The sequence below is a fragment of the Corvus cornix genome, chromosome 2, assembly GCF_000738735.6.
Source record: "Corvus cornix cornix isolate S_Up_H32 chromosome 2, ASM73873v5, whole genome shotgun sequence".
In the NCBI taxonomy this organism is placed as follows: Eukaryota; Metazoa; Chordata; class Aves; order Passeriformes; family Corvidae; genus Corvus; species Corvus cornix.
In genome coordinates, this window is record NC_046333.1 from 128598457 (window position 1) to 128608484 (window position 10028).

The 10028-nt window shown below is 40.3% G+C and overlaps 1 protein-coding gene across 1 annotated transcript in view; it reads left to right on the forward strand.

The window, feature by feature from the left end:
* Positions 1 to 9575, forward strand: part of LOC104692765 (Y+L amino acid transporter 2-like) — a 32468-nt gene extending 22893 nt beyond the window's left edge. Inside the window, exon 10 of the mRNA XM_019289096.2 lies at positions 9133 to 9575. Within this exon, the coding sequence (XP_019144641.1) occupies positions 9133 to 9150 (18 nt within the window). The 3' untranslated portion in view covers positions 9151 to 9575. The remainder of the gene's footprint in view (positions 1 to 9132) is intronic.
* The last annotated feature ends 453 nt before the right edge of the window (positions 9576 to 10028 follow it).

Below are 10028 nucleotides of genomic sequence, written 5' to 3' on the forward strand. Positions count from 1 at the left end.
CACTTTGTCTTGTACATCAAGAGGCTAGATTATTACCACAAGAAAAAATTATAAACACTTTTTTAGGAGCACACATTTAATGTAATGGATGCTACTGAAAAACATAAAAGATAAGTGGGCTAATGAAATGTCTGGTTATTAGCTACCTTGAAAAGTCAATATTAGAGTCAAAAGAATGGAATTTCACTTACATGACCATGGGTTTGAAACATGAGATGTCAACATTAAAGCAAATGATCAAGGGTTGATCTTCTTGGGAAGAATAAATGAGAGTTAATTGGATCATGCTACAGTTCAATTAAAAAAACCAAAACAAAACAGTAGAAATTAATAGGTGTTTGAACAGCTATTCATCCAAAATGTTCTGTCTGTGAAGTGATAGAAATTAATACAGTTCAGTATACACAGAGAACAAAGATCAATTCAGAAATATATTTACGTAATGCTCAGAAATGTTCATTTCCCAGAGCCAAAAACAACTGTGAGCCACACCTGCTGGAGGGAGGGATGGCAAAAAGAATTCACACTGGAAGAAAACCTGCTTGGTGAGGTTTGAGAACATTCTACCTACATGCAGAGAGGGGGGGAAAAAAGAAAAAAGAAAAAAGCATGCACTGGTTTAAAACTGTAATAAATCCTTCCTCTATATAGAAGTGCAAAGGGTCATTTAGAAACAGAAGAAAGGCAGATTTGACAGTAATGGCCATAAGTTAAAGGAAAAGCTGCTGAACCAGATGCCTGATGTGCAAAAGAATTTCGGAATTATTGCAATGCACAATGTGTGTTCAGGTCAAAATACGGTCTTCATAGTGACATTACCTTATTTCTGATTAGACCTTGCTCTTGCTCATATTGTGCCATCATATGAGGAAACCTGCAAATTACTTTCACCTTCCTCTTGGCTAGGTCTTTTCTGTCTCTGAGAGTAGATGAGCATGGAAGCAGAATTTAAATTTCCAGTGGAGTTACATTTGACTCCACAAGAGGGAGAACTCCTCTGCCTGATGCTTCTCCGGAGAAAGAGCCTGCTGGTTTTAGACCTTCTGCTCCGAGCAGTAGAACCAGAGCGATGTGTATATTCCTCAGCAAAAGCCCTGGGAAGTACAGGCTTAACTCCAGTGAAAAGTGTCAGCTACATATTCTGAATAAGATATATGTGCAACAACCTGCTGCAAATTCCAATGAAGATAAGGTTAAAGTTCAAACATTCCTCTTTCCCTATAGGATTGCCTTGGTGTCTGTAGCAGCAGGCAGATGTTTTTCATTCTGGCTGTTCTCAATATGTAACCGTGTGGGGTATGCCCAGCCCCTGCCCTGGAGGGAGGCTTGCTGAGATAAGGAGATTGCATAACCTCCCAGCAGAATCCCCTTAGAAGATGCAGCACTCTCCGTTATGGCGAGAGAGGACACAGAACCATGATCCTCTGGGAGACCCTATGTAGATCCTTTGTAACCCACTGGCTTTTACCCTCTCACACCCACCCTTGCATCCCTATAAGAACTACCCCTATTCCCCCTTAGAGATCAGAGAGCTCATCCCTGGCCTCCCCTTTGCGGGGAGCGGGTCAAATAAAGCTGCCCCATGCAGAACCGCCAAAGGAGCCTCTCGTCTCTCTCCTCCTGGTCCAGCCTGGGGTTTGCCTTGCAGGACAAGAGCTGAAGTCACTCTCACTGAAATCCCTAAAGAGCTGACAGCCTGCTGGGACAGGCACCCCTCTGCAGAGGCAGCCCGGTGGCTGAGGGATCCCCGCAGACCTCTGGGGGACTGTCCCTTGCAGGACGCTCTCTCTGGTCGGTCACGGCTTCCTGGATCTGAGCCACAGACCCCATCCCAGCTGCTTTATAACAGCATGAATGAAAAGGATCGAGGACATGCTTTTCAGAATTTCCACATTAAACATAAATAATAAACAAGCTAATCATAGCTAATTGATAATAAATCAGCTCTTTTATGGAAATGAAAAAAATTGTTCTGCTTGAATGTCTGAGTAGTTCTTCATCCTAATGTGCCCCTTTTTTCTTCTCTGTCTTTTTCTCAGATAAAACTTGTGAAATATCCAAGTGTCTCTGCTATTTGGTAGTGAAGAACTGTTTATAAAGTCATTCTTTGGAAAATACAATGCTTATACCAGTTGCCTGTTGACCTGCTGCCAATATGATGTCAGTCCATGGGCAGCTATGGCCTTTGTTCTATAGCTGTTATTTTTCCATATCGCTCTGTTGAATTCACTTCCATTTTAACTGCCTTCCAGAGCAATCCCCTAGTTCTGCCCACTTAGTGCAATACCAAGCCACCCTTGCCTTTCATCTCAACTTATGATATCCATCTGCTGCCAGTAATTCTCTCGATATATGAAGGGACTTTTAATCAGCTCCTGCTAGTAATAGCTGCGAGTAAACAATATGCACAGACTGGGCAAGATATCTGTAAGCAGCTGACAGCAAAAGGTAGCAAGTGGAGAGGGGTATGCAGATTTGATATTCTTTTCCTCGCTTTGCTTATTTTACCCCTCAGGCAGAGCGCCTGTATTAGTTGTAGTGCTTGCTACAAATCCAGACGGTAAAGAGACAGGAAGAGTATGGGGATGCTGCCCAGTTTTGTTGGGGTGAGGTCACAAAGGCCAAGATGCAGCTGAACTTAGCAAGGGATGCAAAGAGAAATAGAAGGGTTGCTGTGAGTGCGTCTGCCAGAAAAGGAAGCTCAAAGAAAGCCCAATCCTGGAAGCATTCAAGAGAAGCTTGCATGGGGCTCTGAGCAACCTGATCCAGTTGAAGATATCCCTGACCATGGCAGGGTAGTAGGACTCTTAAAAGGTCCTTTCCGACCCAGATTATTTTATGATTCTATAAGTCTGAGTCTATGATTCTTCATTACTGCTGAATTTCAGAGTGGAGCAGAGGGCACCCTGAGCTCCTGCACTGTAAGTTTTTCCTCCTGTTGATATCCATGGCACTGTATTATTACATTCCAGGTTAGAGAAAGGATGGGGACTGAGAGCAGCTCAGCCTCCTGTGTGACTGGGAAGATGGATCAGCACAGGCCAGGGTGGGGCAGTGCAGTCTCCTGAATACAGCACAGGCAATCCATTCCTGAAAATGGTTCAGAGCAGGGTGCTTTTGCAAAATCAGTTCCCTGGAAACAGGACACTGGGCAAAAGTTTGTGACGGTGAGTCACCTTCATGGCTTCAACACCCTGGGCTCAAGCCATGCTGGTTGTCAGCTGCTCTGTGACTCTAGCACATTGCTTTGGCAGAATGAACTAAGTTGTAACACAAACAAGGGCACTAGGAAATAAACAGCTGGAAATGATTTTTGTGTCAAGTAAGGCCACAATATATACTTCTCACCCCTAAGTGCACTCCCTGGCACTGTAAGAGAAATGCTGTGCTCTGGCTGAGCACAGGCATCAGAGCAGTCCTGCGGTGCCAGGGAGATCTGAGGATAAATGACAGTGGCTTGAGCACAGCTGAAAATGACAGCCAGGTAGACAGAGCAATAGCAGTGCTGAGGATATGAGGAGGGCCACAAGTAGCTTTCTGCACAAATGGGACAGACACTCAGCATCCTTCAGCCAGAACAGGAATATTCACACTCTGACATCTACCAGGATATAAATAATCCTAATGAAGTGGATGCTGCACTGGTAGACTGGAGCCTGTCAGCCTTTAAGTGGTGTGAGCTATGTGCTTGTGGTGTTCTCTCTGTGAGAGCCAGCCTGCCTGGGCAGTGCCTGGGGGAAAAAGGGAGGACAGCAGCAGGTATTCAGGCTCTCAAATTAATAAACATAAAAAAAACCCCAGAGATCTAATAGAGGAGTGTTGAATTCTTTTCTGCCTGGCCTTTTAGTTTCTCTGTTTATTCTTTAGTTGCGTTTCAAACCTTCCACTGCAATAATGAGGCATGGAAAGGGCATTCATTCAGGTAGATTTGTTCTTTTATTAGTTACTTCTTGGTTTTAAAAGGAGAAAGTACTATAGAATCCAAAGATCCAAGTTAGGGTTTAACCAAAAATATGGAACAGTTTAAAGTAGAAATGCAATTAACAATTGCAGAATGCAGAGAGCTGAAATGGAACAAAGGAAGGAATCAGCAATTGGTGTGGAGAGACACCAACCTTTCTGCAACAGCCATGCCAGCAGAAAACACACAACAATTTTAAAATGCCACATGCCTGGTTTTTTCCTTTCTCCTTTCATATACCATCAGTTTACTTCTTTTTTCTTTCCCTTGCTTTTTCCCCTACTCTTCCTTTCTTTACTGTTTCACTGCCATTACTAGAATTCACTTGAGAGTGATTTTACTTTGTAAAAAAGTATTAAGGACAGCAATTTCTTCTCATTGCCTCCTTTTTCCACTCCTCCCCCTCAAGATTTGCTTTAATGACTTGTCCTAATTAAGTTTGAACAAATTCTTTATTATGTTCCCAGATTTTCTGAGGTGTGATCACTTAACCTGTAAATTAGAATTGCAGATTTGGTACCCATGCAGACTGGTCATTATAATTGGTACCTGCTACATCCCTTTTAGCTTTCATTATATCTTTGCACTCAAGGAAGCTAAAACAGTTTCATTTTAAGATAAACAGGATACACTAAAAAAATAATATGTTTGCCTTTCAAATTCTTATTGCTTTCATATAATATTGTTAACTTTTAAAAAGAGAAGCTGCTGAGTACTATCTGGGTAAGAATTAGACCACAGTTTTAAATTAAAAAAAATACTTCTGAGCACATTAGAAATGGCCCAAAAATAGAACCAATGTTTGTGGGGTCAAAACAAGCTATATTAGCTGAAAATTTGACCAAATATATTTTCAAGAGCAACTCTGCCTTGCTGTTGCATTGAAAAATCTATTGCTTTTCACTGAAAAGATGAGTGATGGATGGTACAGACCTTCTTTCAGTAACTTAACTTCCTTGCAGTCTTCCATATAATGAAGGGAACTGTTTGAGACCTGAACTAATGATTTTGTAGGAATGCTCTGCAAAGCAGAAAAACAATCAAATCGATCTGAGTTTGGTCTAGGAAGAAAAGGATGAGCAGAAAAGTGAAAGAAGACTCTGAAACAGTCAAAATAGGCTGGTTGACAAACACTATTAAAATTGGCACTTCTTTTTCATAAAAATTATGCTTCTGTAAAAAATGTCAGACATGAAAAATTAATCAAGTAATCTTCACAGACCTTGGCTAAACTTTTAATTGGTGAGAATTTAAGATTTTTTTTTCCTTTCATTCACTCTGGACTTGGGTAAAAAGGTAGAAGAAAAGTTACTGAATTAGAAAATTATTTTAAGCTGTGATATTTTTTAATTACCAGCACATCACTGATGCTGGGTAAAAATAGGAGCCCATTTTCATCTGCTATAAATGGCAGAAATTAATACAAATTGACATTACTCTCTTGCCACTTAATAGTCTGTATAACCAAGACACAAGGATTTAATTTATAACATTTTTTGGTTTTGTCTTTGATTGCTTGTTTTATCTCTTGTGCATTACCACTTCATTCACAGTAGCACTTACAAACCAGCTCAAAGATTTTAAAATGTTGTTGATTTTGTGTCTGTATCTTTATTGACCTAAGTCAATAATCTGTAGACTTCTTGCTCGAATTCCAAACTTTTTTCTTTATCAGACCTAGCCTGACAATTTTGCTCTGCATTCTCATTCCTGAGGGTGTTTTATATTTCTGTTTGTATTCAGTCTTACGAGGTGCAGCTTTGCCAGTGGAATGGAGAGCTGCAAAGGCCTCCTATGGCCCTTGCCAACACATTGTTTCCAGCATCACGTTTCTCTTATTTAGTTCTGTGCAGATTTGATTCATATGGGGCTTTTCTTCCTTAGAATGAGAGAATCATAGTATCATTTATGTTGGAAAATACCTTTAAGATCATCAAGTCCAACTGTTAATCCAGCACTACTAAGTCCACCACTAAACCCTGTCCCTAAGAACCACATCTACCGTCTTTTAAATACCTCCAGGGGTGGTGGTTCCACCACCTCCCTGGGCAGCCTGTTCCATTTTCATCAAATTAAAATGCAATGCAAAAGACATAAAATGAAAAAAGAAGATAAATGAGAACTACACTACTGCAGCTATGTAGTACAAATATGTACTGTTTCTGTAAAAGATAGATATAAGTAAGATGTAGAAATAAATTTCAGCTACTGCTGTTGAGCAAGCCACTAAATCCTACGAGTAAGCACTATCTCTGCCCTATGGCTGTCTTATGTAGTGTATTCCTAGGTTAGTACAGCTTTCTCAGTGCAGTCATAACAGGGACACTCTGAAATTCATCCATCAGAGCCAAGAAAAGCAATACTATTTTCTCCCTTCTCCATTTCCTTTTCTGTCCAGCTCTTCTCCCTTCCTAGGGAGCTTGTAAGGAAACTTTACCTGTTTCTCCTTCCATTCCCTTCTTGGTTTCCTAATTCATCCTTGACCTGATGCCTGTCAGCTATCACACCATTCTCTATCCAGCTGTATTTCAGCCCTCCTCTTCCCTTTCACTCAATCTTATTTATAAGCTCTGTGGAAGTTCAGCGTTTGCACAAAGTATTGCAGTTGTCATTGTTGCAAGTCTATTGTTTATAATGCAGGCAGTCATCTTAAGCTATTTGCAAGTTCAAAATTCACTATATTGTTGCATATTCACAAACTTTCAGCTAGGAAGCATTCCTGACTGTTGTTGTAACCATCAATTCACACCATGGAAATAAGGAATCACCTTGATGAAGCAAATTGTTTCCACTGGTGATGATGCTACTTTAAAAGGATAGAGATGCTGTTCTATCACAGAATATCGACATATTATGGACACATCATCTAGATTAATTTCAAGCAGTGGTTGTATAGACTGTCAAGCTTTTCACAATGGGTACTGTGTTAAAATAATAAAAATCAGAGTGAGGAGTGGAATCTGCTGAAAATTTTATTTTAGCTGTTTTTACCTAAGGGGCAGCCATGTTCCAAAAAAAGGAAAATCTTTAGCAATGCTGTGGAGGGGGCTTTCCTACAACCACTGCCAGAGTGGGAATCTCCCTTTGCAACCCAGCGAGGACCACTGCTAGGACCAGATGAAAGGGAAGTTATGGCAGCCTGGAAAGGCTGGGGGAAAAGCCCAACTGCCAGGGGAGAAGGAGACACAGGGCTAGCAGATCCCCACAAGCGAGCCACAGAGCCATACCAGCCCTTGTTGGAAATGAGTGGCCATCCCAGTCCAGATGAGAGCATTCAGAATGGATTTACGCTCTAAGAAGAGCCATGTCATTTAAAATTAATTAAAATACTAATTAGTGAAGCCAGACTTGTGCTAATAAATGGTAAAAATTGGCTGAGAAAGGCCTCATACCCACTTGTCTACAGTAAAGTTTCCTTCAGAAAGAAGTAGGCTGCTAGGTCATGGAGCTTGGTTTACTGATTGTATTGATGCTGGCTTACTCAACTAATTAAAATCCTCATTAGTGATCTTAACTGAAAATCTGCAATTTTCAGGTCAGGTTTCTGCCTGCATTCATTTGTCTGATCCTGGGGTTAGAGCACATGGACTCAATAGCAGAAAATAGCTCTTCCCAGCTACCTCACTCTCTTCTGGTGCGTCCTTGACAAGAGACTTGATCTGTTCGACTTTCTTTGCCAGGTTGTAAATGTGAAGGCAAGAGTTTCCCACTTGTCAGATCTACAGAAGCTAATTTCTCAGCCTTTGAAAAATAAGGTGTCTGATAAAAAGGTATCAGTTGTATTTATTCAGTCACTGGCATTAGTCTGAGCAGTGTGTGAGCATAAACGGGGTGACTGGCTAAGTACCCTGAAGACTTGGTGTTGCAGCAGACCTTCAGCTGTATACACACAAGTTGCAACAGCACTCTGAAAACCCATGGCTGAGATACCCAGCAGTAATATCATTGTGTGCAGGTAACACAGACTTGCTTGGTCAAACAGTGAGAGTGAAGGATTTGCACACAGACGTGTGCAGGGTTGTGTATGAACACTGTTGTAAGTCAAGCACTGAGTCATCAGTTTCCCCTAAAGCTCACTGATGAAATAAGTTTTCCATGGCTTACTATGTCTTTAAAGGTCTGAACAGCCTTTTGTTCTTCGGGTAATCAGTTCACAGTACAGTGTGGCTGCAGTGCACTTCGGGATTTCTGCCTTTAAAGAGATTATTCTGAGCCACATATACTAAATACAGCTGCCAAGATTCATGCTGATTGAAATAAATGAATGCCTGTTAAAGCTGAATGTAGCTACATAAAACAGAAATGGAACATTAGAGTTTATGCCCTCTACCTCCTCCCCTTTCTCTCATGAACCAAGATTAAACTGGGTCTGAGAACATTTGAAAAATTTGTTTCTGTAATTAGAACCTTACCCTGTCATCTTGTCACCAAGCATGTTTTGCAGTTTGTTTCACCAATATTTGACTGTGTAGTCCACAGCTGCAAATACAAAAAACAAAATAGTGAAGAAATCTTTCCTATTTTTTAAGTACTGTATGTCTATAACGTACATCTCTTTAAACATTGCTGATTAATACTTCATTTCCTATATTAGAATTGTTATTAATTATTATCAATAATGGCAAAATGCTAGTGTAAATTGCACTTCTATGAAAAATAAATTTTAATCAGTTGCTTTACTGGAGAATTGCATAGTAGTCTCAGCTAATAACAAAACTACATGGTTTCTGTTGTTTTCTAAACATGGGAAAAAGCTCTTTTCCAGATGACAAATCCTTTATATGACAAATCCTTTATAAATTACTTTATAACCTTATAAGGGGTCATCTGGAATGAAACCATTTTTCTATATCTCATGTAGGATATAATCACCCAGACATATTCTGAATCACAGTTTCATATTCTGAATGATGATTTCATAGACCAAAGAGAAATATCACTGAGGGAGGGGATGGAAAAAAAAAGCCCAACTAAATGAACAGAATATGTACTTTTTTTTCTAAGCTAAATGATGTGTTAGATAAATTCTTTTCAAAAGAACAAGATGAAGTGTTTCCTCAGCTAAACATTTGTATTTTCTTATATAATATTTCAAAAGTTCTAAGTGAAAGCATTAGATTTTTAAATCTGTGGGTAACATTAAAAGTGCCTATATTCTATTTTCCCTACAGAGTATTTTCTGCTCATAACCCCAGACAGAAAACATCAGTACAGCTGCATCAGTCAAGCCAGGGTTGTCAAAGAGGAGGAGTCCCTGGGCAGTGTAGCTGTCCCAGCTAATTCATCACCACGGCGTGAGACGGAGCCTCACCAGCACTCTGGGGCCACTGACTGCTGCAGCCCACAGCTTGCAAGGGAAGCTGTTCCTCCACTCACAGCCAGACTCTCGGCAGAAACAGCCAAACAGCCCCATGTTGCACTGGGAAGAGCCATCTCCAACCTTTTGAGCACGGTGGTGACTGGGGGCTAGTGTGAGAGGAGCCTCGAAGGTGGGAGGGAGAGCCTCTGTGGTATGTTCTTGGTGACTGCTTATTTTCAGAGACTTGTTCTTCCAGAAAGCACTGAGAATTTATCTCACGTTATATTTTGTATTAAACATACACCATTGGCTTTACAACTGGCTTTCCACAATATATGTCTCTACTGGAAAAGAATGAAACAATTCTGGTACATCCAGATGGAAAGTATAAAAACACTGTAGGAAGTTTTGTCGTGAAAGAAGACATAATTTTAAAACAAAATATTTCTGCTCAATATTTTGAAATCAGACTATGAAGTACAGGTCACAAGAGCCTTTATTCTTAAATTAGTATTCTCTAAAAGCACACTATGCCATTATTGAAACCACAAGCTTTTCCATGTTTTTTGTGATTTTGTAGGATGAAAAAAAAGGAAAGGCATTTTTTTGAAACATATTGTTCTCGCTGCAAATAAGACAGTTGCACAGTATGAATTGCTTTGGATGTGTCTGGCTTCTAGTGAGAAGTTGAAAGAGAAACAACTTCAAGTTCAGGAAGCACTGGAGATCAAGAACTGCTGCAACTCCCCATGCTACTTTTTTTACTAT